Genomic DNA, 27,771 nt, shown 5'->3' on the forward strand with positions numbered 1-27,771 from the left:
GATGCTGTACTGCCAGTGTCACTGGCCACCTGCACCACAGGCCCTATTTGAGGTGTCACCCTTTCTTCCAACCAGGGGCTCTTCATGTCTCTCCCAGACATGCCCTTTCAAGGGTCAGAGTATTCCCATTCCAACACCCAGGCTCTGGAAAAGTCACAGCTCTGGTTTCTGGAAGAATCTAGAGCTTCCCTTCCTTTCCCTTCTTTCTCTGAGGATGCAAAGGAGAAACTTTAAAGCCTGACTGAACAGAAGGCAATTTTTCCAACACTCAGAACCTCCATGACAGGATTAACAGTTAGGGATGGAGAAGCAGGATGGGTGAAGAAATGTGTTGAATTAGCGGAGTCGTTAATCAGAGCCATTTTCATTTTGTTTTCTCTTTCTTTGAAATCAGGTGGAGATGTTACTGCAAAAAATATCTGGTTGGCAGAGAGTGTCCTGGATATCTTGACAGAACAGAGGTAGAGTCTGCCATGACAGGCAAGAGCGTGGGCGGCAGGGTGTGAGGGCTGGCAGGCGGCCTAGGAACACCTGGAGTTAGGGTGAGGTGGGGGAGGGAGAGGCAAATGAAGGAATTAATGCCATGGTCTGGCCCAAAGGGATGAAAGGGTGGGATAGAAGGTCTCAGAGCCCAGGAAAAACTAGTTTCATCTGATAAGGGTCTATTTTTGATCCAGACCTCCTTGGAATGTTTATCTTTGGGAGGAGATGGGGGAGAATGAGCTCAGCATAGTGGGGGCCAGCCAACCACCCAGGCCTGGCAGGTACCCCTTTCTCCTTCTGAGGCTTTGCACCCGAACTGTGCTCTCCTGAAGTCTCAGGGCCTCAGGGGGAGTGGTGGGGCACTGAAGGAACAGGCCTGGGAACTTGGCCCAAGTGTGCACACAGGGCATAGAGGGCACACCGGGCTTCTGGCTAGTTCTTTCCCTTTCCCATCGAAGGAAAGGACCAGAAATTTTATGAGGGCTGTACCATATCTGCACTTGTTTGGGGTGAGGCCTTCTCTTGGTCCAGTGGCCTGGTCTTCTCCTTGCTTGACTTCTGAGTGCGTGTGTGCAAGGGCAGCGCAGTAGTCAGACGATTGAAAGGGCTAATGGTGTCTGTATTTCCTGTGGATAGGACATACCTCCTCCCTTACTCACACTTGTTCTAAGCCCTGCTCGGTGGAGGGCTGGGTCAGGTGCCTTGCAGCGCCACCTAGTGCCACTTAGTGCCCTGGATGCGGCTGGGGCTGCAGCTGGGGCTGCAGCTGAGGCTGTGGTGTGTCTTCCGCCCCACCTTTCCTGCCTCCGCACTGCAGTATCTTGCTGGGTCTCTGCCTTTCTAGCGTCCTGGGTCCGATAGCTTCACCTTCCCTTTCTCTCCATTACCCCATCCCAGGATTCAGATACATCGATCACCTCTCACCTCTGCTCACAATCTTCCTGAAAAGTGGTTTTTCTCATTTTGTTTCTGGTGCCAAATACCTCCTGCTCCTGTAAAGCTGAATTTTCCTCATTTGGGCAGTTAGAGTAGTCTCCATGTACAAGAGTCAGATAGTCAGAAGAGTCTCCTACCCTCCAAAAACTCAAATCCTTTGGTGCAAATGAGTCCCTGGATGTTTAAGACTGTCTTCTACAGCCTCCCTCTCTCCCTCCCAAGTGTATGTTGGGCAGCAGAATTAACAGAGAGCAGGTGGGGAGGGCCTCCCCAGTGTCCTTGGTTACTGCATTCGTTCTGTGAAAAGACCAGAGTTCTTTAATTAGGTGGCTTGAGTGCTTTTCCAGAATCAGGATATTGCCTCGTTGGATTAATTAAACTCCTCGGCTTCTTCCTCAGGTTCCTTGCTTTCCAGCAGAGCTGCCAAAGCCTGGATAGCTACTTGCTTGGGAAGCATAGTTCCCCGTTTAGGCACTTTGAGGCAGCACTGGAGAGTTTCTGTCATCTCCCCACTGTCTTTTTAGCTTTATTTTTATTTTTTTAAATTTTAAATTAAAAAAAACTTTTAAGATCTATTTGAGATAAGAGAGTGTGAGCGGGACAGAAGGAAGGGGCTGAGGGAGAGGGAGAGAGAATTCTTAAGCAGATTCCCCACTAAGAAGCCCGATGCAGGCCTTGATCCTGAGATAATGACTTGAGTTGAAACCAAGAGTCAGCTCCCTAACCAGTTGAGCCATGCAGGTGCCACAACTTAAAAAAAAATTTTTTTTTTAAGATTTTATTTATTTATTCATGAGACACACAGAGAGAGAGAGAGAGAGGCAGAGACACAGGCAGAGGGAGAAGCAGGCTCCATGCAGGGAGCCTGACATGGGACTTGATCCCGGGTCTCCAGGATCAGGCCCTGGGTTGAAGGCAGCGCTAAACTGCTGAGCCACCTGGGCTGCCCACTTTAAAAAAAATTTTTTTTTTAATTTTTTTTTTTTCACTTTTAAAAAATTTTTAAGAGAGATGTACACCCAACATAGGCCTTGAACTTAACCATGAGATCGAGTCCACACTCTTCCGGCGGAGCCAGCCAAGCATCCCTTCTACTCTTTTTAAAGCAGCAGGGAACACAGTTCTCTTATTACCCTCTTTTCCCCCGGGAAAGTTCTAAAACTCCTGGAACAATAGGCTTTGCCATCCAAAATCATGTTGTTCTCTTCAGATTGTGATTCATTGTCTGGGAGTGGGAGCAGTGGCCAGAGAGCCAGCCAGGGAAAGGCATATAACATGGTGGGCTTCTAATGGTAGGTACAATGGAAGGACTGACACAGTGTGTCTTAAATCCTCCAGGGTCCTCAAAGGGTCTTAACCCCTAGTAGTCCTCATTCCGTGCTGTTAGAGCTGCTAACTTAGGGATGCCTCTAGAACCTCTTTCCTCCACTCTCTGAGCTGGGGGGCAGCTATGGTGTAATCTCTGTCCCTAATACCTCACATGGTGTTTGACACATGATAAGCATTCACAGTTACTTTATTGGAAGCTAAGTAGTTATGTGAAAAAGAGAGTTTGCTTTCATTTGGTGCTTTATTGGGCGCCTGGTAGAGCAGTAGGAAGTTGTCTCTACCTTAGCCAGTTGATGGTCCAAGATAGATAATGAGCAGGCAGTCAAGGAATCAAAGAACCACTTCCCCATATTAATCATCAGACATTGCTGAGGCCCCAGAGCCACATGTGGGAGGTGAATTGGGAGAGTGAACGGGCCTGAACAGAGCCCAGGTGCCAGGTGTCCCCCCTTCTGCAGGGAGTGGGTGCTGAAGAGCAGCATCCTCATTGCCATGGCTGTTTACACATACCTCCGTCTCATCGTCGACCACCACGGGACTGCCCAGCTCCAGGCCCTGCGGCAGAAGGAAGTAGACTTTTGCATGTCACTGCTTCGGGAACGGGTGAGGATGAAAACAGTGTAGGCAAGTGAAACCCAGGATGGGAAACTTACGTGAGTTTTGTGAGGTGATCTAGGCCAAGGATGTCGTTTTGGAGAGACGGAGGGTTTGTTTTTTTTTTTTTTTTTCTCATCCTTCTGAAACAAAGGTAGGGGGAGGGTGGGGAATCCGTGCGGGTTAGCCCTGGCTCCTACAAATGCTGTCTATTGAACTGGCATCCTAGGGATTTTCCTGGTCAGCTTCAGGAATGCTGTTACACACCACAGACATAAAGCTGCCAACGGTTATGTCACCTTCCTGCCTGCCCACCCGGGTGATGGCTGTGCTCAAGTGGGTTGTGAATTGTCCGCTGTCAGATCTCCCAAGAGAGAGCCCAGACTATAATCTCTAGTAGCCACTCCCCACATGTGGCAATTAAAGTTAACTAAAATTAAGAGTTCAGTTACTTAGTTGACTTAGCCACATGTCAAGTGCTTGTTAGCCGCATGTGGCTAATGGCTACCGTTTTGGATAGCACAGAGATGAAGATCATTTCCATTATCACAGACTGTTCTGTTGGACCAGGGGGTTTGGGGAAAGTATCTGGGGCTCAGCTTGCTAGTCCTGTCCTGTCCTCTTCATCTGGGAGGGCAAGGGAACAAGTTCATGCGGAAGTCAGCAGGGCTTCAGTAGTTTGCAGTAACCTGTCCTCTTGAGCTCAGCCCCCAGCTTCTAGCTCTGTTCCCCTTTGGTTCCAGAAGAGAAGAAACCCTCCTGTCCCTTGGGCCCTCCTTCCTTCCTTCCCTAGAATGAGCTCTCCTTGGTTCTCCCCACAGCAGGTAAAATAGTCTGTGTTTCTATTCTCTCTTCACTTCCTCCCCTCATCAAGTTCATGGAATGTTTGATGATTGGCCGGGACCTCGTACGACTACTTCAGAATGTTGCTAGGATACCAGAATTTGAACTGCTTTGGAAAGATATTATCCATAACCCTCAGGCTTTAAGTCCTCAGTTCACAGGTAAGTGAGGACCAGGGCATCCTGCCCTTGAGAGGTGGGAGGTCAGTGTATGTGTGCTGAGTGAATCAAGAGGGTAGAGGCTAGAGGGCAGGAGAGGCTTTGGCAGCCAAATACAGGAAGCTTGGGGTAGGGCAGGGTCTGCCAAATACAGCTGGATGTGGGAATGGCAGAGGTACAAAACAATTCATGTGGTTCCCAGCAGCCCCTGCCTGGCAGACTCCAGCTGCCATTGCTCCTAAGAAGAACTGAAACATAACTGTGATCATCCTCCTCCTCCCCCTGCAACTCTTAGACTTGGGAGGTGAGCTGATGATCAGCCTCCAGCCTCACTGGGTCCAGAGAGGGAGTCAGAGATCAGCTCGTAGACTGAGTCAGCAGAGGGGCTGGAATTAGCCCTGTAAGAGTGCAGTCTTGCCTCTGAATTCCAAGAATCCTGCTTAGCCAAAATTCTCTTCAGGGAGAGAGTCTCTGAGCTTCTCCCTGACAAGGTCCTTTAGATCGCCCTTTCTGGTTTTCGGGTTCCCCACCCCTCCTCCAGCACACATGTGTGAATAGGCAGATCGTGTGTGTGTGTGTGTGTGTACATGGGTGTGCACATGGAAACAGTCGCCTAGGCCCTGCAGAGTCAGGAAGGAGAGGAAAATCCTGATTCTCCTTATATCATATTGCTTTTATATTGAACATGTGTTGAGTTGTTTTGAGTGCTTACTGTGTGCTAGACACATGTATGTTAACTCATTTAATCCTCAGGACAACTCTGTAAGATGGATATTTTACTTTCCATATTTACAGATAAAGAAAATGAGGTTCAAGGAGATTAAGTATTTTGCCCAAGGCCACACAGCTAGTGAGTGTCAGAGGCAGGATTTGGATCCAGGTCTGTCTGACTCCAGAGCCCGTGCCTATCCCACAACACCACATTGCTCCCAGGACCCAGGGATGGGACCGTCAGGAGCAGAAAGCAAGGCTAGGGTTTCCCCTGTTTCCCCTAACTTTCCCACATGTTGCCACCTGGAATAATGTGAGTAGAGGGCTCTGGATGGCCAGGGACAGAGGAGAAGTCATGTATCTGGTCCTCGGGATGGTGGTTGGTTGGAGCAGAACATGCAGGTGCTGATTAGAACCCCTACTTGTGTCAGTGCTGAACTCTCTTGGTCTTGTCTTAGAACCTCCCCCAGAGCAAGACCACTAGCCATCAGTACCTGGGCCAACTTCCCACCTGCCCTCCATTCCTTCTGGTCCTCAGGGTTCTCTCTTTTCTCTTCCTTTACACACTTGGTTCAGGTATCCTGCAGCTTCTTCAGTCAAGAACATCCCGAAAATTTCTAGCATGTCGTCTGACCCCTGACATGGAGACTAAGCTCCTCTTCATGACCTCCCGGGTAAGCTAACCTTTTGCAGCAGGAACAGAAACTGCAGGTTGGCTGGGTTTCTTTGTCCAGCCTGCAGATGCCTTACCACTGAACGTCGACCGGCAGAGTGGTGGTCAGGTAGGAACCCAATCTACCTGGCATTGGGCAGGGCGCTACAAGCTGGGGATTCAGGGTTGAGTAAAAGAGGTGCAAACAGTTGGAGCTCTTGTGAAGCTTCCAATCTGTCTAAAATAGTCTTTAATAATTACACATAAATGATGTAATTAACAAGTGTGATGTACCGTAAAAGGGTAGAGTGAGGTGTTCATTCTGGGAAACCCACTGTTCCTCTGGCTGCAGGCAAGTTCTCAGGAAGAGTGCAATGGCCATTTCATTTCCAAACATGGCTGAGTTATGGCAGAATTGCTTGAGCAACATGTTAAAAATACACCTTCCTGGATCCTAGTCTCCCAGATAATCTGAATGAGGAATCTATGTTTTTAACAGGGTTTCCAGGCAACGGCTCCTCTACAGTCTGTCTGGGGTTGGGAAGCCACTGGCTCAGTCCACTTTTGGTTTCCTGAGTCATCCAGGAGAACCATCCAGATCTGTGCTATCCCATGTGGTGGCCACTAGCCATGGGTTGCAATTTCAAGCCAGTGGACCGTGTGACTTTTGATCTCGGGGTCATGAGTTCAAGCCCCACATTGGATGTAGAAGATGACTTTAAAAATCTTGTAAGAAATAAATAAATTAGCTAAGGTTAGATAAAATTAAAAATTCAGTACCTCAGTTGCATTAGCTACATCGTAAGTGCTCAGTAGGCACCATCTTTGCAGGAAGTTCTACTGGATAGTGTTGGTCCAGGAGTATTGTTTTATTCTTTCTACTCTGTGTTTTGGGTATGTTTGGAGAACAGAAGAGGAGAAAACCCAGCTCTCTCCTCTTGGTAGAGTGTGATCAGGGGAAGGCATTGTTGCAAGAAGGCTTGAGAAGTCTGTGACCCCATAGGTCACTGAGTGTCCATGCTGAGTGGCAGACAGGCTCTGCTCTTGTTCTCGAGGAGTGTGCCTTGCTGGCCACAGGGGCTCGAGATGATGCTTAGGACTGAGCCTCAGTGACCAGCACAGGAGAAAGGAGCCAGAAATTGGGGGGGAGGGGTGGCAGAAACGAAGGCATCCTGGCACAACAGGTGAGTGAGGAAGAATCTCAACACTGTTTCCAGTCAAGGAAGATTTAAACAAGGACGTCTTCCCAAAGAAGGAGAGAATAGAGGAGAAAGTGAGTTAATGAATGAATCGAGGGAAGAGACTGAGGTCTGGGTGAAGCCTGGTGGTTTCCTCTTCCCAGAGACCCTGTGCGTCTCTCCAACACCTCTTTCCTGCAGGTGCGGTTTGGTCAACAGAAGCGTTACCAGGACTGGTTCCAGCGCCAGTACCTGTCCACCCCAGACAGTCAATCTCTGCGCTGTGACCTCATCCGCTACATCTGTGGGGTTGTTCACCCTTCTAACGAAGTGCTGAGTTCCGATATCTTGCCCCGATGGGCCATCATCGGTTGGCTCCTGACAACGTGCACGGTGAGGGGTGAAGGGCCTTACTCTAAGATCCCCCTATTTCCATGCTTCTTCCTGATGCTCTGGCGTCCTGACCCCGATGGGCCATCCATTCACTTTTTTCCTGCTGAATGTCTCAGCCTTCGTCCAGCCTCTAGCCGGGTCTCTGGAAGTGGACAGTACTCAGTACTCCCCATCTGCGTCTGGGATTGAACAGGCCCATCTCTTGCCTTTATTGCTGATCCCCAAGCCCAGATTTCTCAGGCCTCCCTGTCTTTCCTTTTAGCTTTCAGAACCATGTGTGGTCATGTCTCTGGGATGGCTCCTTTCTCAGATTCAGGGCTTGTGTTCCTGAGACCCTCACTTAGCAGCCTTTTAGCATCCACTTTGGATAGTTCCGCAAACATAGGGACTCCATGGGGGCAGCCATGTCTTCCCAGCACTTTTCTCCCTATTCCTTGTGTGGGAAACTCCACACTGTCTGCTCTCTGTTCTCTAGCTGCCTTCCGACCTGGTCCTTGGAATGTGCTGTTTCAGACACAACAACAGGCTGTCCTTCAGGGGTCTTTCAGTCAGGAATGTGCCTGGAGAGCCCAGCCAAGGCAGCCTAGGGGTGTCAGGGCAACGCAGAGGTGTGTCAGCTAGGCCCCCAGTCTCATTTCCTAGGCCAGGAATGTATGAAAACCCAGGTCAGTCCTTGGCCCCCTGGTCAGTGAGACCATGGCCACTCACGCTCATGTGCAGACTTGAGTGCCTGTCACCCCTGGGGGGCTCTACCCGTTTCAGTAGGACCTGAACTTATTTCATACATAAGCAGCAGTGGGTCTGGAGTCTGCCTTGGGCTTCTGAAGCTGCTTGATGAAACCAGCCCTCCTTTCTCATCTCTCTTCCAGTCCAATGTCGCTGCCTCCAATGCAAAGCTGGCTTTGTTTTACGACTGGCTGTTCTTTAGCCCAGACAAGGATAGCATCATGAACATAGGTATGTGACTGGGCCTGGGCAGCACCACCTCTGTCTCCTAGGCCCCCTCCTGGCCTCGGCAACAGTGGTTGTAAATCTCGGCCATGTCAGGGGAGGCAACATATCTGGGAGCAGTTCCTCACCAGTGCTCCCTTGGTGTAGAAGGGAGATTGCTTTTGTGAGGCCAAGGGCTCACTCCTGCTCTTTTGCACTAAAGCTTGTGCTTGGGCTTCCAGGGGGGGAGGGCTGTTGCTTTCCTACCACCTCCCTCGTCCAAGCCTCTGGGGACAGGGGAGATATGGGCTAGAAGCTGCTTCGGGGGTTGTCTGCTTTTGGGTCTGGTCAGTGGGAATCGGGGGTAGGGATACAGCTCTCTCTCAAACCATTCCTATGTACCGACTGATGCCTTGTTTCATGGAACTGGGAATGGACTGTCTGATGTGGGCGCTCTTTAATTCCCCCTTCCCCAGAACCAGCTATCTTGGTCATGCACCACTCCATGAAGCCACACCCAGCCATCACCGCCACACTCCTGGACTTCATGTGCCGTGTAAGTGTGTGTCCCTTCACCTTATGGGCCCGTAAGTGCCCTTTGTCATGGGAGCAGCTGTGGTCATAGGTCCTGCCCCCCAGGTTAATGAATGTTCCCCTTCCATATTCCTACCATGTCTTTCCATGTCTTTCTTGACCTCAGGGATAATGACTTAAGGTAGAATCCAGTCTCTCTGAGGAACAGCTAGGTCTAGAAAGAATGAGCCATTTTAGTAACCTGAAGTGGTGAGGAATATTCCGGACCTTTCTGCAGCCATCCTCCCCAGTATTTCCTTTTCAGAACCAAAGCAGCTTTTTAGCTCTACTTCAGCAGAACACTCTGTGTTGTGTGCTTATTCTCTGTTCTTTTCTTCCCTTCCAGATCATTCCCAACTTCTATCCACCATTGGAGGGCCATGTGCGACAGGGTGTGTTCTCCTCCCTCAACCACATTGTGGAGAAACGGGTCTTGGCGTAAGAACTTTATGTGTCTATAGACGGGGGAGGCTGTTTTCTCATATGTCACTAGGTCAGGCACATTCTGATACTGTCATACCCCTTGCTGACCCTTTTTTGAGTGGTACAGAAAGTATGGCTCTGTGTCAGACTGCTAGGATGACTCCTAGAGGAATTTCTGTCTTGCCAGCATAGTCCAGGAGTCTGAGTCGTACTAGTTGGCATAGACCTCTCTCTAACTGAAGTGAGGAGCTCTGATGTTGACCTTTGTTCATGTTCCCCACTAGGCATTTGGCTCCTCTGTTTGACAATCCTAAGTTGGATAAGGAGCTGCGGGCAATGCTGAGGGAGAAGTTTCCTGAGTTCTGTAGTTCGCCCAGCCCACCCGTGGAAGGTATGGAGCCCTCCCATTCTGTCACCTATTTGAGAAGAGGCGTGGAGACACCCAGGGCGCTCAGCCTGAGCTGTATGTCTGTCACCCTGGGGCGGTTCTCTACCTTTGTGACTGTCCCAGGTTGTCATTCCCTACTTTCTAACGTGTTTCTGTGTTGTCTTCTTTGGTCTTCCCTCCCCATCCAATCTTACCTGCTCCTCAGCTCCTGTATCTTCTCTCAGTAGCCTCTCCTCCATAGGGAACGCTTTTATGGGACCTGTGTTTGCCTCACATACTTCCTGCAGCTCTTCTCTCTTCTCATCCCCGGGCCCCGAGCCCTGATGAGAGGTGGTCATGCTGGGTCTCAAGTCTTGCTCCCAGTGATACACACACGTCTTTCTTTTTTTTTTTTTTTTTTTAAATTTTTTATTTATTTATGATAGTTACACAGAGAGAGAGAGAGGCAGAGACACAGGCGGAGGGAGAAGCAGGCTCCATGCACCGGGAGCCCGATGTGGGATTCGATCCCGGGTCTCCAGGATCGCGCCCTGGGCCAAAGGCAGGCGCCAAACCGCTGCGCCACCCAGGGATCCCTCACACACGTCTTTCTTTGTTATGGTGTAAGGCTTAAGCCAAGCAGAGCTTCCCAGCTTGGTTTTCAGGGGAAGAGCACTTGGGGCTGTCCCTGGTCTCAATCTGTTTGCCGATGCAGGTGGAGCTCAGTGGGCATGTCCCACACCATTCTTGTTCCTGACAGGATTCCCCTGTGAGTTGTGGAAGGTTGTGAGGACCAGATGTCTGTCTTTCCAGGGTCCATAGTCCATTTTGGTCATGAACTCTGTAGAGGCCCCTGCCCCCTACCCCCAGCCCAGCATGTTAGGTCACTGGAGACCCTCAGACTGCCTTGTCTCTCCTTCCAGTCAAACTTGAGGAACCGGTTTCTGTGGAGATGGATAACCACATGTCGGACAAGGATGAGGGTTGCTACGACAACGCAGAGGCAGCCTTCAGTGACGATGAGGAAGACCTGGGCAGCAGAGGTGGGCGCAGCCCTGGTCCTGGCCCTGAGAGGACCGGGGGTGGCTGGAGCAGCTTCTCTGTTGCCTTAGCCCCCTGACTTCATTTCGTCAGCAGGGCTAGTGGGTGGGAGTCCAGGGCGCAGAGCCCCACCCTCAGCCCTGAAGCAAGAGGGGAAGGAGGAGCCGTGGCCCCTGAGGCTGAGTACACACATGTCCAGGGCACATGCCGCAGGCTCTCTGCACCGCCGGCATGTGGCGCTGCCCCTGTTGCTGGAGTCTGGGCAAAAGACTGCTGTCCTGAATCTTTCCCTCCAGGAAAGAAGAGGGAGTTTCGCTTCCACCCTATCAAGGAGACAGTTGTGGAGGAGCCGGTCGATATCACCCCTTACCTTGACCAACTGGATGAGTCCCTCAGGGACAAAGTGCTCCAGCTCCAGAAGGGGAGGTGGGTGCAGCTCCTGCCCTCTGCCTCAAGAGGCTCAGCCCCAGGCTTTCTGCCCGCTACTCCGTGGGGTGGTGGGAGGACCAGGGTAGGGTGGGGTTTTGGAGGCTCTGGGGGTATCTTCTGCTGTTTGGGTCAACTGGGCACCCAGATCACACTCTACAGCTTCTGAGAACCAAAGCAGGATAGTGGAGATTTCCCTGCTCTTAGGGCCTCTGCCGGGGGAACCCCAAATTCTGGCCTAAAGCCTCCCCTACCCAAGCCTAGATTCACACAGAGCTCCTTTGTTTTGTCTGTGTGTGAGTGGGTTGTGTTGGACGTGTGTCCTGCCCTCAGCTGCCATTTACATCTCTGATGTTTCCTCTCCATCCCATATGACAGTGACACTGAGGCCCAGTGTGAGGTCATGCAGGAAATCGTGGACCAGGTCCTAGAGGTGAGGAGATTCCCCACCCCCAGGAGGAAGCAGCCCAGTCTACCCCGTGCAGATTTCCCTCCACGCCCAGGCAGCTGGCTCCTTCCTTCCTGTCCCTCCTGCCCCCGATGGGTCCCCACTGCAGAGCAGCACTTTGTGGGTCCTGGAGTTGGAAGCATATTGTGTAGAGGCTCTAGGTCCTGTGGTGATGCCACTCACTTTCTCACCACCAGGAAGACTTTGACTCCGAGCAACTGTCCGTCCTCGCTTCCTGCCTGCAGGAGCTCTTCAAGGCACACTTTCGAGGGGAGGTGTTACCAGAGGAGATCACTGAGGAGTAAGGCTTATCTTTCCTGACCCCTGCTGGTCTTCAGGGGCCAGAAGTGGGTTCTTAGGGCCTTAGTCCAGGAGGCATCTTGCTGTGGACTTGAGAGAAATAATCATTTCACTTTTTTTTTTTAAATAATTTTATTTTCAAGCAATCTCTACCCCAGTGTGGGGCTTGAACTCAGACCCCGAGATCAGGTGTCACATGCTCCATTGCCTGAGCCAGCCAGGTGCCCCTCTCTTCATTTGTTCTTAATCTCTCATGTGCTGATTTACTTAAACAAGGATTCATTTTTGTCTGCTGAATGTGGAGTGTGGGGCAGGGATGTGCACCATAGATATGACTGGACCCTTGTCCTGGACCCTCCCTGAGAATTGTATTTTCTTTTTCTTTTTTTTTTTTAAGATTTTATTTTTAAGTAATCTCTTTACCCAACATGGGGGCTCAAACCCAAACCCCAAGATCAAGAGTCGTATGCTTCTCCAACTGAGCCGGCCTGGTGCCCCCGGAATCTCATTTTCAATGAGTCACAGCCTAGACTGGTGTATGTTAGGAACCTGCTTTCCCTGTGACCAAGCCTATGAGGCGGCAGGAAGTTGCCCTTTGCTTAGGAAAGGGGACTCTGGCATCCAGCCTCCATAAGGTCTGCCTGCAGCCTATCTTCTCCACTCACAGATCTTAGATGTTACCACCTTTTGCAGGTCCCTGGAGGAGTCTGTGGGGAAGCCTCTCTACCTAATATTTAGGTAAGGACCCAGCTGCTGGGCCATCTGTCCTTCCTGTCAACAGTCATATACTTTCTCCTGGGGTGATGGGACCCCCTTTCCAGAAGGCCCATGCCTCCGCTGAGTCTCCACAGGAGGGTCTGCTCCCCTCTTCCCATCTCCCACCTCCAGGAACCTGTGCCAGATGCAGGAAGACAACAGCAGCTTCTCTCTGCTTCTGGATCTTCTCTCTGAGCTTTATCAGAAACAGCCCAAGATTGGCTACCACCTGCTGTACTATCTGAGGGCCAGGTGGGTACAGTCTCCCCATGGAGCAGATGTCCTGGAGAGCCTCTCCTATGTGTGCTGACTGCCCTGCCCCACCACTGGGACCTTCATGTGTTGTTGGGGGTTTGTTTGTTTGTTTGTTTGTTAAGATTTTATTTATTCATGAGAGACAGAGAGATGCAGAGACATAGGCAGAGGGAGAAGCAGGCTCCATGCCGGGAGCCCGATATGGGACTCAATCCCAGGACTTCAGGATCACACCTGGAGCCAAAGACAGATGCTTAACCACTGAGCCACCCAAGAGTCCCTGGATTTTTTTTAATAATAGCTTTAAAACCACAATTCAGTGGTTTAAAGTATATTTGCAAAGTTGTATCATTATAGCTGCTGGCTAAATTAGAACATCTTCATCACCCGCCTGAAAAATCAAGTCACATTTAGCAATCACCTTCTCATTATCTCACCTCACCCCTGTCAATCATGGATCTGCTTTCTGTCTTTATATAGATTGACTTCTGTGTATTTCGTGTAAATGGAATTGTACAGTGTGTGGTTTCTCATGACTGGCTTTCATCACTTGGTGTAACGTTTTTGAGGTTTACTCCCACTGCAGCATGTGTCAGGACTTTTTCTCATGACCAAATAACACTCCATTGTCTAGATCCTGCAATTTATCTGTTCACGCATTGATGGACATTTGATTTGTTTCCACTTTTTTGTCTGTTGTGAAAGGAGCTGCTGTGCACATTCACATTTTTACCTGGATATGAGTTTTCCATGTTCCTGGGCATATACACCTTAAGAGTGGAATTGTCATCAAACAATAGCTCCATCTTTAACTTTGAGGAACCGCTGAACTCTTTCCCTAAGCAACTGCAACCACCAGCAGCGTGGAGAGTTCTGATTTTTTCACGTGCTTCCCAGCACTTGTTATTGTCTGGCTTTTTCAGTATAGCCATCCTGTTGGGTGTGAAGTACTGTCTTGTTGTGGTTTTGATTTGCATTTTTCTGGTGGCTAATGATGTTGAGTGTCTTTTCAGGTGCTTGTCATTGGTCAGTTGCATATTTTCTTGGGTGAAATGTCTGTTCAGATCTTCTAGTTTTTTGTTTTGTTTTTGTTTTGTTTTTTAAGATTTTATTTATTTATTCATGAGAGACACAGAGACACAGGCAGAGGGAAAAGCAGGCTCCACGCAGGGAGCCTGACGTGGGACTCGATCCCGGGACTCTAGGATCACACCCCGAGCCAAAGGCAGATGCTTAACCGCTGAGCCACTCAGGCATCCCTGTTTTTGTTTTAAGATTTATTTATTTATTTGAGAGAGAAGAGTGTGTGTTTACATCAGGGACACGCAAAGGGAGATTGTGCAAGGGGGATGCACAGAGGGAGAGAGAGTCTCAAGCAGACCTCCTACCAAGCATGGAGCCAGTGTGGGGCTCGATCCCATTACCTTAAAGTCAGGAGCTGAGCCACCCAGGTGCTCTTCCTCTTCTGTTTCTTAATTGGGGTTATTCATCCTTTTATTGTTGATTTTTAAGAGTTTTTTTTTTTTTTTTTTTTTTTTTTAAGATTCTATTTATTCATGAGAGAGAGAGAGAGGCAGAGAGAGAAGCAGGCTCCATGCAGGGAGCCCAATGTGGGACTCCATCCCGGGACCCCAGGATCACGCCCTGGGTCGAAGGCAGGTGCTCAACTGCTGAGCCACCCAGGCATCCCTTAAGAGTTTTTTATGTATATATTCTGAATATAAGTCCTTTATGAAACAAGATTTGCAAATATTTTCTCATTTTGTGAGTTGTCTTTTCACTTCCTTGATGGCATCCTTTGAAACACAGAAGCTTTGCATTTTGAAGAGTCCAGTTTTTCTCCTGGTACTTGTGGTTTTGGTGTCATGTAGATTTTCTCCTGTGTTTTCCTCTTGGAGTGGTATGGTTTCAGTTCTTACATTTGGGCCTCTGAGTCCTTTTGAGTTGTTTTGATCAGAATGTGAGGTGGGGGCCTCCATATATGGTTGCCCTCATTGCTTAGAGCCCAGAAAGCAGGAGAAGTAGCTTTCAACCCTCACCAGTTAGTAGCTTCATTAACTGTGGTCAGCCCTGCGTCTGGAGCATAGGGGAAGGAGGGGAGGGCAGGGTGGGGGGAGGGCCAGGAGAGTGATGAACCCAATGCACCCATCGGGGCAGCAAAGGGATTGCAGAGGAGGGCCTACCTGGGGAATGTCTGGGGCTGGCTGCTGGCTTAGTCCCACCTGCTATTGCAGCAAAGCCGCTGCTGGGAAGATGAACCTGTACGAGTCATTTGCCCAGGCCACGCAGCTGGGTGATCTGCACACCTGCTTAATGATGGACATGAAGGCCTGCCAAGAGGACGACGTGCGACTGCTGTGCCACCTGACACCCTCCATCTACACGGAGGTCAGTGTCTCTGATGGAGTCCCTCTGGGACAAGGCCACATCCTGCCTGCCCTCATGTGCAGCTATGTGGGGTGGGCTCACGAGACTGCACCTCTCTCTGTGTGCAACCCTGACCCTCCTTCACCTACCTCTGCTGGCCACGGCAGGCCATTTTTTCTCTCACCACTCCTACCTACCCACCCTCCCATCAAAGCTTAAAAAATATCTAAAACCCCCAGAATTCCTATCCTGTGCTTTGTGGCGTGAGCTGGGATCTGGGCCTCCACATTTGGCTTCTCAGCTTCAGCCCCCGACCAGACCGCATTCACACACTGCAGGCTTCTTGCCATTTCAGTGCTCACCCTCAGTTTCTCTGGTGGTTCCCAAAGACCAGGCCTTTGTGGTGGGGACTCGATGCTCACTTCCCTCCTTCACTCACTGTCTTTTCTAGGGACTGGGACATCGGACAGGGTATCAGCCCTTACTCTTCTTCTTAGTGAAAGTCCCTGGGAACAGGCATATCTGGGCACAGGGGTATGGGCTTGACCCGAGGAACTGTGGTCTCAGCCAAATACTGCAGGGGGGGTGGGGTATGAGCCCATCATAGGGCACTTTCATCCTCTACTCCCTCCCTGGTTGGTGGGTCTCCCCAGGAAGGCATCCTGCCTGCCCTCATGTACCCTGATCACTCACACTATGCACTTTTCTCCTTGGCTGGGAGTTAATATACATTAGATGCAAATACTTTTTTTGTGTTTTTTAAGATTTTATTTATCTATTCATGAGAGAGAGCAGCAGAGACATTGGCATAGGGAGAAGCAGCCCCCCCCCCCCCCCCCCCCCCCAGGGAGCCTGATGTGGGACTCGATTCCTGAACTCCAGGATCAGAGCTCAACCGCTGAGCCATCCAGGGGTCCCAAAATGCTTATTTTGTTACCGCTGCCACATAGCACTTACCTGTCGACCAGTCCTCCTCAATTCTATCTTTATCTCCAGATGGCTCCCCATTCTTCTCGGAGACGCGTGCACACTCACACACTCTTCGTGCTGTGAACACAAATAGCAAATTTGGGTTCTTGAAGGGTCACAGTCCTGGCTTCACAGCTGTGGATCTTTGTGTAGGTGTTTGTGTTAGGATCCCACTTCTGGCTAACCTAGACACCCCATGAGCATGTGGGAGGAAAGGGGAGGGGATTAGGAGGTATACACCAAGGGGTGCACCACGGACTCTTTCCCCACCTTCCCTCATTTTCTGTCCAGTTTCCAGATGAGACTTTGCGGAGTGGTGAACTGCTGAACATGATCGTGGCTGTTATCGACTCTGCACAGGTGCTCCGAGGGCTGTCATCCTGGGAGGCCTGGGCCTGGGGGGCGGGCGGTATGCACCTGTGCATGGTTCAGGCCTGGGGGCTGGAAGGGAAATGGATCTCCAGGGAGGCAGGGACTCCAGTTCCACACGGAAAGTGAGGAGAGTGGGGTGTTTTTTTTTTTTTTAAGCTCTCAACTATCTGTCCCCAGGGTTCCGGGTGAAAACAGGCCATTGACCTTCCCACCATGTATAGGGCCTCAGGAGGCTGCAGCATTTCTCCTGAGGTTCTGTGTTTACACTTCCTCTCCACTCACTTGCCCCATTTAGGACAGAAGAGCCCTCTTTTTCTGCCTCACTCCTGCCCACACCTGAGTTCAGAGCTCAGCCTTCTAGAGCCTGTCCCTCCTCCTCAGGCTCCGGCCAGCACAGACAACAGCCAGCTAGACAATTTGCCCGTTCTCCCCCTGCTGTCAGGACATGGAAACCGCTCATACAGTCTTAACTGTTTTTGCCCCACTGGAGCCTTCAACTGTTCTTCACAAGCCTCTCCATCCTGCAGAGACTTGCCTGTGCCTTTGAACTAGGTTTTCCCTTCCTCTGGTTTTTTCCCCATGGGAGCCCTCCTGCTGCTTCTCCTTCTGGCTTCCTGGCTGCTTTTAGAAGCAATGGCTTTGACCTTCCTCCTCCTCCTCCTCAGCTCCAGGAGTTGGTCTGCCACGTGATGATGGGGAACCTGGTTATGTTTCGAAAGGACTCTGTCCTCAACATACTCAGTAAGTGAGCAGGCCCTGCTCCCTGGGGCAGGGGCATGACCCGAGGCCCTGGGTCTAAGGCTGAGAGTGGGGTAGATGCCCTGCTGTGAGGTCTCTTGGTATCTGTGGGTTCCACTCTTGCTTAAGCTGTAGCCTTCCCACCTCAGGGCTGGTGGGAGGATAGAAGCCACATGAAGTCTTTGAAAATAACAGTATGGAAAGGGAGAGCCCTTGTGGTGTTAGGATCACTGTCACCACCTGTGTACCTGCCTGCTTGGGTTGCTGCTGGTCTGTGGATTAGCCCTGTGTGTGTGTAGGTGTGTGTAGGAGAGAGGAGAGCCTAACACACTCCCGTGAGTGAGCACGCCTGCCCTTCTCTGTCCCCTGCAGTCCAGAGCCTGGACTGGGAGACCTTTGAGCAGTACTGTGCCTGGCAGCTCTTTCTGGCCCACAACATCCCCCTGGAGACCATAATCCCCATCCTGCAGCATCTCAAATACAAAGGTGAGTAGGGCTGGGAGCAGGGAGAACTGGGAGAAGGACAGTCCCAGGCCCTCTGGGGCAAGGCTGGGTCCCTTGGCTCCTGGGTGAGCAGACCCACTGCTGCCCCTCCATTCCCGCGGTCAGTCCCTTGGGCTCTCCACCTGAGCCCTGCAAGCCCGCTCTGAGCAGGCACGGCCTCGGGAGTTTCTGGACGCAGGGGACAGTCCAGGCCCCTTAGGGAAGACTGTCCGTTCCTCCGAGTGGCTGTTGACGAGTGGGTGGGAGAGGTACCGACTCTTCCTGGAGCTACACAACCCTCTGAGCAGCCTCTGCCCTCCCCCACAGAGCATCCGGAGGCCCTGTCCTGCCTGCTGCTTCAGCTCCGAAGAGAGAAGTGAGTTCTACTTTGAGACTCTAGTTCCGGGTCACAGCCTCCCAGAGAGGAGCATCCTGGGGCTCTGACGCTGCTGCTTCGGCTGGGGGCTGGCCAGGGTTTTTCCTACTGGGGACATCTGCTTATTCTGCCCTTCCCCCCAGTGATTTACAAACTAGCAGCTCCCCTGGGATGTGGGCTTCCTCTGGACTTTACCTCCCTGCCCCCTGCTCCGGCCCTGGGAGGAGGGGTGGGGTGCATGGACGGATATCCGGCTTTCCTGCTCCCCACCCCTCCTCCGCTGAGGCCCCTGAGGCTGTGGGGACTACAAGGGTGGGGCCTGCAGGGGGAGCGGCACTTTTCCAATAGCCTAGATGAGCAGGGCAGCGACTGTGCACCTTTCCTTCCTACCTTCCTGCCTCCCTCCCACCTCAGTGTCTCAGGCAGTGGAGCAGAAAGTGGCACAGAACTTCCTGAAGGAAGTGGGCGGGCTCAGGGCAGTGTCTTACCAGTCCCCTTCCCTGTGCCTTCTCGGGCTGCAGACTTCAGTCCTTTTACTGCCTTGGCCCATTTCCTGACTGTTCTGGACAAGGTGAGGGAGCGTTGGTGAGCCGCCTCCCCAGTGTGCATGCCAGCTATGACAGCAGGAACCCAAGAATCCCTTCTGCCTCCTGGCTTCAGCTAAGGCTGAAACCAGCATTCCTTGGCCCCAGGAGAAGAGGGGAGAGGGTGTGAGAGCAGGAAGCTACGGCAACTCAGGTTGGGGAATAAGCAGGTGGGAGTAACCAAGGGACCCTCAGGTCAGCTGTGTGAGCAGGGGACCCTCCTCCCCTCTCATGCCCCCCAGGCCGAGTGAGGAGATGGTGAAGATGGTGTTGAGCAGACCCTGCCACCCCGACGACCAGTTCACCACCAGCATCCTGAGGCACTGGTGCATGAAGCATGATGAGCTGCTGGCTGAGCACATCAAGTCCCTGCTCATCAAGAACAACAGCCTCCCCCGCAAGAGGCAGAGGTGGGCCAAGAGGCAGAGGTGGGCCTTGGGCCCCCGTGGGGGCTGCCCACATCCACAGGCCAGTGCCAGGGCTGGTCTTTCCTGGTTCGTGGGTGACACCTAGTGGTCTGACGCTGCCTGGTGTACAAGCCCACCCCAGCCTTTCCCCTCCTTTCCTAGTGCCCAGTGGTGGGTCCTGTTCCACCCTACCCTTCCCTTGTCTGGGCTGTGCCCACCTTCAGGAGGGACCCTGGTCGGGAGGGTGGCATACACTGCCTCAGCCCTGCTCTGGGGCTCAGGCTCTGGCTGGGTGCCTTCCCTGCAGCCTGAGGAGCTCCAGCAGCAAGCTGGCCCAGCTGACTCTGGAGCAGATCCTCGAGCACTTGGACAACCTGCGTCTCAACCTGACCAACACCAAACAGAACTGTATGTACCATGCCCCTAGTGCTACTCCGGCCCAGACCAGTCCTGGGGGGGGGGGGGGGCAGGGGCCAAGAGCTGAGGGGGCTCTGCCACTTCTCACAGGCCTTCTTTCCCTCTAGTTTTTAGCCAGACTCCGATTCTCCAGGCCCTGCAGCACGTCCAGGCTAGCTGTGATGAGGCCCACAAGATGAAGTAAGGCTTCTGGCACTTAAGGCCTGGGAAGCCTTGGGAGGCCTAGGAGAGGGGCCCTGCTGGGGAGGAGGACGGGGTTGAAGGGAAGTAGAACCCACCCTGCAGGGGACAGAGAAGAGCCTGGGAGGAATGTGAGGGCATGTTCTTTCCCTCAGGTTCAGCGATCTCTTTTCTCTGGCTGAGGAATATGAGGACTCATCCACCAAGCCACCCAAGAGCCGGAGGAAAGCAGCTCTGTCCAGCCCCCGCAGTCGGAAGAATGCCACCCAGCCCCCCAATGCTGAGGAAGAGTCAGGCTCTAGCAGTGCCTCGGTGAGAGCCTTCACTTCTGCACGGCAGCAGCATTGGGAGCAGGTGGGGCTGGATCCAGCAGCTGCTCAGGCTGATGACTGACCCCCTCCCCTCACCTCTTCCAGGAGGAAGAAGACACAAAACCGAAGCCCACCAAGCGGAAACGGAAAGGCTCCTCTGCAGTGGGGTCTGACAGTGACTGAAGCCCCGATTTCCCCATCCCACCCCCAGTTGGACTGCCCTCCCCTCCTTGGTGAATCAGAGGTTAATAAGGGCTGGGGAGATAGTGGGTAAATACCCTCTCCCCCTGCCCAAGGCTCACTGGTGGGAGGGATGAGCTTCTTCCTTGGCTCAGCCTGAGAAGCTGCCATGCAGCCCCAGTCCCCTCCTGTCCAGGGACCCCCCAGCCCCATCACACTGCTGCTCCCACCGACTCGGGTCCCACTGAAGCTAGTAGAGGCTGTGTGAGATCTGGGCTGGTGCAGGTCCTCAGCCCCTGCCCCTCCTGCCCCTCCCAAAGAGAAGAGGAATGGCAGATGGAGCTGCTGGTTAGAGAGGATGGGAGAGAAGACAGTGTGGACACCCCTTCCCATGTTCACCATCTCGCCTTGATTTGCTCTCCATCTTCCAGTGTGAGATGGGCATTTCTTCAGCGACGTGGTGCAACTGCCCTTTCCTGGCCACGGGATGAGGGGAGAGGGAGGCTGGAGCCCCATCCCCCAGGCCACAGAACTATCAGATGGTCCTGCTTCCTTGGTTCTGTCTTTTTTGTTTTGGTTTTGTTTTTTGGCAGAGATAATCGCATTTTAAAAGTTTTTAAATGACAATAAAACATGCCAGAATTGGCCCATCTGCACTTCCTGGTGCACTCAGGTGGCCTTGGAACTTACTCTTGTCTTCCCTGCACATCCCCTTGTCTGGGACAGGAGGGGCTCTGGCTTCGCTGCCCCCCACCTGACCGGCCTTCCTGCTGGGGCCTTGGGCCAGGCACTGACCTGTGCAGGCACCCACCTCCCTTTAATGAACTCTCTTCCTCCCCATTCCTCTGAAGAAACTAGAGGCCTCCAACAAAAGTGAGTATGTAGTCCATTTTAGGTCTGTGTGCTTACCACCTACTGGAGGAGGACTGCTAGGGCGTCAAGGATGCCCCCATCTCGGATTCTGAAGGATGGAAGTGGGCCTGGTGGGGACAGTGGAGTTACCAGCGACAAGGACCTTCCTCGTTGCTGTCTGGCCACTTGCGGTCCCCTGGGCTGCCCCGGAGGCTGGGTGGTGCCCTCGGGACTGGGGAGGCGGCCTGGGCTCTGGCGGCCTGCGACCTACGACCTACGGCGTTCTCTGGAGGCTTCTTCCTCTCCCCTTCCCGCTCCCTCTGCCCCAATTAAAACCAGAATGGAAAGCACTCCCTGGCTGGCCCCAGTTCTTGCGCCCTTGCCCAGAGGGAGTGGCCTCAGCCGGCGCCCCTCCGGAACCGCGGGTCAGGGCCCCCGCCCGTCCCCTGGGGCTGCCGCCAAAGCTGCAGGGGGGGGCAGGGACCTGGCGGCAGGCCCGCTGGCGCTTTGCTGGCGACTTTCGACTTTCTCGGGAGTGAGCGGTGGCCTCCTGGGGAGTAAACCTGAGCGCGGCCCTGGAAGGGCGGGGGCCGCCGGCTGTCTGGGCGCTCTCTGGGCGGAGCGCAGCGGTGGGGAAGCCGCCCCCCGCCCCGCCCGGAGAGGGAAGGGGGGCGGCTGGGAAGGGGCGCGTGCCGGCGCACGCGCGCTCCCGGGGCAGAGGCTAGCGGCCCCAGATTTACGAAGGGAACCTCGGGCTCACGACGGGGGTGCTATGGCCGCCCTCCTGCTGCTGCCGCTGCTCCTGCTGCCGCTGCTGCTGCTCGCGTGGAAGCTGCACCTCGGGCCGCGGCTGCGCTGGTTCGCGGCGGACTTTGCCTTCGCGCTGCGCGCCCTCCGCTGCAAACGGGCTCTCCGAAAGCGCGCCCTGGCCGCGGCCGCCGCCGACCCCGGGGGCCCCGAGGGGGGCTGCAGCCTGGCCTGGCGCCTCGCGCAGCTCGCCCGGGAGCGCCCCGCGCACGTCTTCCTCATTCACGGCGCGCGGCGCTTCAGCTACGCGGAGGCCGAGCGCGAGAGCAACCGGGCTGCGCGCGCTTTCCTGCGGGCGCGGGGCAGGGACGCGGGGCTGGGCGGCGGTGCGGAGGACGAGCAGGCCGCGGCCCCCCTGGCACCCGGGGCTACCGTGGCGCTGCTCCTGCCCGCCTGCCCCGAGTTCCTGTGGCTCTGGTTCGGGCTGGCCAAGGCGGGCCTGCGCACGGCCTTTGTGCCCGCCGCCCTGCGCCGGGGTCCCCTCCTGCACTGCCTCCGCAGCTGCGGCGCGCGCGCTCTGGTCCTGGCGCCAGGTGAGGCCGCGGGCCGGCCGGCCTCGGAAGAAGGCCGGAAAGGGTCCTTGGGGTTGCCAGTCTTTGGGTTTGCGAAGTGATGGAGGCGGGTCTTTGGTTCCCAGAACAGTGATGGGATGTTCACACTCATCCCCTCGCCCGACAGCAGTGAGGTGGTGGGGCGGGGCAAGGGAGGCGTAAATCGGCTGGGGTGGAGAAGCCTTCTGGGCGGCCCAGCCAGGCCTTCGCACCCCATCCAGAGTTCCTGGAGTCCCTGGAGCCTGACCTGCCGGCCCTGAGAGACATGGGGCTCCGTCTTTGGGCTGTAGGCCCTGAAGCCCATCGTGTCGGAATCAGCGATTTCCTGGCTGAGGCCTCGGCTGAAGTGGATGAGCCAGTGCCGGGGTACCTGTCCGCCCCGCAGAGCATAATGGACACGTGCCTGTACATCTTCACTTCTGGCACTACGGGTGAGCACTGGACACCATGCTTCCCTCCCAGAGACTAAGGCAGAGGAAAGCAGAGGGCCGGCCTCAGTTTCCAAGCCGCTCCAGGTCGCTGGTCTCTCCGATCCCACTCATTTCTCCACGTCCCTGAACTTCCCACGTTTCCAGGACAGCTTGGCCTCCCTTCTCAGCTTCAGCCCCGCCTCTGCCTCTTTCTGTGGGAACCTCAGGAGGAGCAGAGGGAGGCAGGGCCTGAAGTTCAGACCCTTCCCGGGATCTCCCCCTGCCCCCCACAGGCCTCCCCAAGGCTGCTCGGATCAGCCATCTGAAGGTTCTGCAGTGCCAGGGGTTCTACCAGCTGTGCGGTGCCCTCCCGGAAGATGTCATCTACCTTGCCCTCCCACTCTACCACATGTCTGGCTCCCTGTTGGGCATCGTGGGCTGCTTGGGCATTGGTCAGTCTCCCTGACTCCCACCCCAGCCCTCCCCCACTGTAGTCCTCCAGCAAGTGTTTTTCTAGTGAACATTTAAGTACCTACTCTGGTATGCTCACCTGGGGAATGCTTCCTGAGTCCTTCAGCTAGAGAATCCTGAAGAAGGGGGAGGGGGCCACCTCTCCAAGAGCTCCTGGTACCATGGAGGAGCATCAGTCCTGAACCAGTAGGGAGGCCGTTCACAGAACTCCAGACCCCAGGGGGCTGTGGCTGGAGAAGAGCATGGACTGTGTGTGGATGAGAAGCAGGGAAAGGGCATTAACCTCTCCAGGCAGGTGGGAAAGGAAGCTGGCCCTGTGTTTGATTGTCACAGCAGGGCCTCCCCTGGGAAGGAGGGGGTTGGGGTGTCCCCACAGCCCAGAACCTCACCTTCCTGCCTGTCCTCCCCCATTTCTGGCAGGGGCCACGGTGGTGCTGAAGTCCAAGTTCTCTGCTGGTCAGTTTTGGGAGGATTGCCAGCAGCACAGGGTGACAGTGTTCCAGTACATTGGGGAGCTGTGCCGATACCTTGTCAACCAGCCCCCAGTGCGTGCGCTCAGGTCATGGGCAGGTCATGGGACACTGGGAGACAGTTGTCTGGGGGGAAGGAACAGCAGGGCAGGGTGAGGAGCAAGGCCATAGGGGAAGGGACCTTGGGGTGGGATACAGGACAGCAGTCTCAGGAGCTGGCATCACAGCATGGAACCTTCTGCCCGTCACCCCTCATCTCAGAGCAAGGCAGAACGAGGCCACAAGGTCCGGCTGGCTGTGGGCAGTGGGCTGCGCCCGGACACCTGGGAGCGCTTCGTGCGGCGCTTTGGGCCTGTTCAGGTGCTGGAGACATATGGACTCACAGAGGGCAACATTGCTACTTTCAACTACACAGGAGAACTGGGTGCTGTGGGACGTGCTTCCTGGCTTTACAAAGTAAGGGAGGGGGGGAAAGAACCTGGGGTCCCCCGGGAGGTGGGGAGCAGGGAGGGGCTCATGCCGCTGAAATGACCCTGTGCTGGGTCTCCCTTCCCCTAGCATGTCTTCCCCTTCTCTTTGATTCGCTATGATGTCACCACAGGGAAGCCGATTCGGGATGCCCAGGGGCACTGCGTGGCCACATGTCCAGGTTTGTGCCTGGGGATGGGGGCGGAGGAGGGGCACAGCCAGCAAAGGAGGGTGGGGACTGGACAGTGGGGTGAGGCGGAAAGCAGCCTGACCCCAGTGACTCTGCCAGGTGAGCCGGGGCTGCTGGTGGCCCCAGTAAGCCAGCAGTCCCCATTCCTGGGCTACGCTGGGGGGCCGGAGCTGGCCCTGGGAAAGCTGCTGAAGAATGTCTTCCGGCCTGGGGATGTTTTCTTCAACACTGGGGACCTGCTGGTCTGCGATGACCAGGGTTTTCTCCGCTTCCACGATCGTACCGGAGATACCTTCAGGTATCTGACTTTCTAAGTCCATTCCCAGACATCCCATCTCTGTGACCCAAAGTCCCTAACTCTAACTCCCTAAGTCCCACCCAGAGCCAGACCTGTCCTCTCAGACCTCCTCAGCACCTGTTGCCAGTGAGCATCTGGCACTCCCATCTATCCTCCCTCCAGTGCCTTGTAGGTCTCAGAACCTCTGTCGTCTTGCAGGTGGAAAGGGGAGAATGTGGCCACCACTGAGGTAGCGGAGGCCTTGGAGGGCCTGGATTTTCTTCAGGAGGTGAACGTCTACGGAGTCACCGTGCCAGGTGTGGGTACAGGGGAGGTGGGGGAAGCTGGCTCCCCGTCCTGGCATTCCTTGGGCACAGCTGCTGACCTCCCCCCTCAACCATCAGGGCATGAAGGCAGAGCTGGGATGGCAGCCCTGGTGCTGCGCGCCCCCCAACCGTTGGACCTTGCGCAACTCTACGCCCATGTTTCTGAGAATTTGCCACCGTATGCCTGGCCTCGATTCCTCAGGCTCCAGGTGATCAGCTGCACCTGCCCCCCCCACCTCTCATATTTGCCGCAGTTGCTGGTCCCCAATCCCCAAACCCACACAGGGATCCTCATAGAACACTCTCCCTCCTGGACATGCATGCCTCTGCCCTCCTTTAGGCGAGGCTCCTCTTCCCTGCCACCCCTTCCCCTAACCCCTGACCTCGTACCTCCTTTCCCCTGCCCCCTGAAAAAAATCCAGGTGGTTCACCTGAAGCACCTGGGCAGAACATGCCTTCCCTCAACTCCTCTTGCTGTCCTTCTTCAGGAGTCTCTGGCCACTACAGAGACCTTCAAGCAGCAGAAGATGCGGATGACGAAGGAGGGCTTCAACCCCAACGCACTGTCTGACCCCCTGTACATTCTGGACCAGGCTGGGGGTGCCTACTTGCCCCTCACACCTGCCCGGTACAGGGCCCTCCTGGCTGGGGAACTTCGCATCTGAGTCCTGTTTGTACAGGTGCCTGAGGCAGCAACTTGGTGGGTTGGGGGCATGGCAGGTGTACTGGGGGCGTCCAGAATCTTTTTTTTTTTTTCTTTTTTACCAGATTTGGAGTCATTTTATAATAAAAGGGGCCGGAGCCAGTCTAGTTCTTTCTGATCTGCGATCATTTGGGCCTTCCTTGTCTGTGGAACTCCTTTTTCCTGGCACAGAGCCACACACACCCCTGCCCTGACATCACATGGGTCTGGACCTCGGTGACCCCTCGTGATCCTTGTCCTTAAAGAGCCCCGGGTGGCAGATGTCATACCTGAGTATGGTGCTGGGCTGCTCTGTGGTGCTGGAGGACTCGGCCAAAAGGCACAGATGGACAGCCGGATGCCCAGAAATGCTGCCCCTGGTGGCTGGCAAGCCCATCCCCACCAATGCACGTGTGGCTGGAGAAGAGTCAGCCAGGCAAAACAGTTTTGATTTGGGGGGAAAGGATAATACTCTCGACATCCTCTTCCCTCACAACCTCTGATAAAGCTGGTCAGTGAGAGGAGAGGGGTACAGCACCCCCAACTCCAAAGTTTCAAATTTTACCTAGTCCTAGTCCTACATTCCCAGGTTGGTGTTTCTCAGGCTCTAAGGACACTTGCCTCTCCTGGGAGCAAGGCTCAGATGCCCGTGGCAGCAGGAAGAATGGGGGAATCAAAAGGAACAAGGCCTGGGTAGCCCCCGTGGCACAGTGGTTTAGTGCCGCCTGCAGCCCAGGGCGTGATCCTGGAGACCCTGGATCAAGTCCCACGTAAGGCTCTCTGCATGGAGCCTGCTTCTCCCTCTGCCTGTGTCTCTGCCTCTCTCTCTCTGTCTCTATGAGTAAATAAATAAAATCTTAAAAAAAAAAAAAAAACACTTTTTAAAAAAAAGGAACAAGGCCTGTCCTTAGGCTCCAAATGAAACATCAGAAAAGTTCATCATCTCAACACTTGAAATGATGAAACTCCTGCTTCCAAAACAAGCCCTGCCTGTTGCGGCAACTGCTGGCTCAGTCAGTGGAACTCCGGTTTGGAGGTTCTTGATCTCCGGTTTGTGGGTTCAGAGTTCCATGTTGTGTGCAGATTACTTAAAAGTTTTTAGGGGGGGATCCCTGGGTGGCTCAGCGGTTTAGCGCCTGCCTTCAGCCCAGGGTGTGATCCTGGAGACCCGGGATCGAGTCCCATGTCGGGCTCCCTCCCTGCGTGGAGCCTGCTTCTCCCTCTGCCCGTGTCTCTGCCTCTCTGTGTCTCTCATGCATAAATAAAAATTTTTTTAAATAATAAAATCCCCTCTGGGGCACCTGGTGGCTCAGTTAGTTAAGTGGCTGCCTTTGGCTCGGGTCATGATCCCAGGGTCCTGGGAATGAGCCCCACATCTGGCTCCCACTGAGCAGGGAGCCTGCTTCTCCCTCTCTGTGCCCCCAGCTCTTGCTTGCTCTCAAATAAATAAAAAAAAATAAAGTCCCCTCTGTTTTGAGCTGTGGGTTCTCAACATTGTCTGCTACTTTACTTCGGGTTATCTTTTCTCTTCAATTCCTCTCCCCACTGACCACCTCAGGTCCCAACGTCTCACTCCTATTCCAAAACACGCAGATTGCCCCACCCTCCACCAGAAAACCCAGACAGCACGACCAACAGAATAACAGGTGCACACTGAGGTGTAGGTCGCTTCATGCACTGACCAATAAATGACAAATTTAGTTCATTTTGCTCACCTCTCTAATTCAGCCCAGAAAGAAAGCAATAGGCAGTGTATGGGGGAAGGGAGGGAGGTATCCTGCAGCTGTCCTCAACCCTGCCCATTTCCCAGGACTGTGAGCTGAGGAGCCATCTCCTCCCTTATGGAATCGCATTTTTTCTACAATCCCTGTTTCATTAAAAAAAAAAAAAAAAATTTTCTCCCTCTGCCTGTATCTCTGCCTCTCTCTCTCTCTGTGACTATCATACATAAAAAAAAAAAAAAAAAAAAAAATTAGGGATCCCTGGGTGGCGCAGCGGTTTAGTGCCTGCCTTTGGCCCAGGGCGCGATCCTGGACCCGGGATCGAATCCCACGTCGGGCTCCCGGTGCATGGAGCCTGCTTCTCCC

The 27,771-nt window shown here is 53.9% G+C and overlaps 2 protein-coding genes across 6 annotated transcripts in view; both read left to right on the forward strand.

The window, feature by feature from the left end:
• Positions 1-21,382, forward strand: part of INTS3 (integrator complex subunit 3) — a 39,454-nt gene extending 18,072 nt beyond the window's left edge. For all 4 annotated transcript variants that reach the window (XM_025997102.2, XM_072732355.1, XM_072732356.1 and 1 more), the window contains 25 exons: positions 395-461; positions 3,207-3,351; positions 4,217-4,346; positions 5,631-5,728; positions 7,086-7,277; positions 8,147-8,234; positions 8,684-8,763; positions 9,127-9,218; positions 9,488-9,594; positions 10,494-10,613; positions 10,908-11,037; positions 11,416-11,470; positions 11,683-11,786; positions 12,479-12,523; positions 12,674-12,793; positions 15,031-15,184; positions 16,424-16,492; positions 17,170-17,245; positions 17,615-17,728; positions 18,053-18,101; positions 18,928-19,095; positions 19,400-19,500; positions 19,617-19,689; positions 19,845-20,001; positions 20,106-21,382. In XM_025997102.2, the coding sequence (XP_025852887.1) occupies positions 395-461; positions 3,207-3,351; positions 4,217-4,346; positions 5,631-5,728; positions 7,086-7,277; positions 8,147-8,234; positions 8,684-8,763; positions 9,127-9,218; positions 9,488-9,594; positions 10,494-10,613; positions 10,908-11,037; positions 11,416-11,470; positions 11,683-11,786; positions 12,479-12,523; positions 12,674-12,793; positions 15,031-15,184; positions 16,424-16,492; positions 17,170-17,245; positions 17,615-17,728; positions 18,053-18,101; positions 18,928-19,095; positions 19,400-19,500; positions 19,617-19,689; positions 19,845-20,001; positions 20,106-20,183 (2,612 nt within the window). In that variant the 3' untranslated portion in view covers positions 20,184-21,382. The remainder of the gene's footprint in view (positions 1-394; positions 462-3,206; positions 3,352-4,216; positions 4,347-5,630; positions 5,729-7,085; positions 7,278-8,146; positions 8,235-8,683; positions 8,764-9,126; positions 9,219-9,487; positions 9,595-10,493; positions 10,614-10,907; positions 11,038-11,415; positions 11,471-11,682; positions 11,787-12,478; positions 12,524-12,673; positions 12,794-15,030; positions 15,185-16,423; positions 16,493-17,169; positions 17,246-17,614; positions 17,729-18,052; positions 18,102-18,927; positions 19,096-19,399; positions 19,501-19,616; positions 19,690-19,844; positions 20,002-20,105) is intronic.
• On the forward strand, positions 21,124-25,823 carry SLC27A3 (solute carrier family 27 member 3). Of its 2 annotated transcripts, XM_025997105.2 has the most exons (11): positions 21,124-22,372; positions 22,612-22,821; positions 23,094-23,252; positions 23,692-23,816; positions 24,003-24,197; positions 24,300-24,390; positions 24,499-24,697; positions 24,896-24,993; positions 25,081-25,211; positions 25,491-25,682; positions 25,771-25,823. In XM_025997105.2, the coding sequence occupies exons 1-10, from the start codon at positions 21,124-21,126 to the stop codon at positions 25,665-25,667; spliced, it is 2,634 nt and encodes an 877-aa protein (XP_025852890.2). In that variant the 3' UTR covers positions 25,668-25,682; positions 25,771-25,823. The 2 variants fall into 2 exon arrangements, with proteins under 2 accessions (XP_025852890.2, XP_025852889.2); XM_025997104.2 differs by having other exon boundaries at positions 25,491-25,823.
• Positions 25,824-27,771: the final 1,948 nt, after the last annotated feature.

The sequence above is a fragment of the Vulpes vulpes genome, chromosome 13 (assembly GCF_048418805.1).
Source record: "Vulpes vulpes isolate BD-2025 chromosome 13, VulVul3, whole genome shotgun sequence".
NCBI classification, from domain to species: domain Eukaryota; kingdom Metazoa; phylum Chordata; class Mammalia; order Carnivora; family Canidae; genus Vulpes; species Vulpes vulpes.

Excerpts from the sequence above, each read along its gene's own strand:
- SLC27A3 (XM_025997104.2), top strand. The coding sequence starts at position 21,124 with ATGCCCCCATCTCGGATTCTGAAGGATGGAAGTGGGCCTGGTGGGGAC. Across the intron at positions 24,391-24,498 it reads CTGCGTGGCCACATGTCCAG|GTGAGCCGGGGCTGCTGGTG; the intron begins GTTTGTGCCTGG and ends TGACTCTGCCAG. Across the intron at positions 24,994-25,080 it reads CTACGGAGTCACCGTGCCAG|GGCATGAAGGCAGAGCTGGG; the intron begins GTGTGGGTACAG and ends CTCAACCATCAG.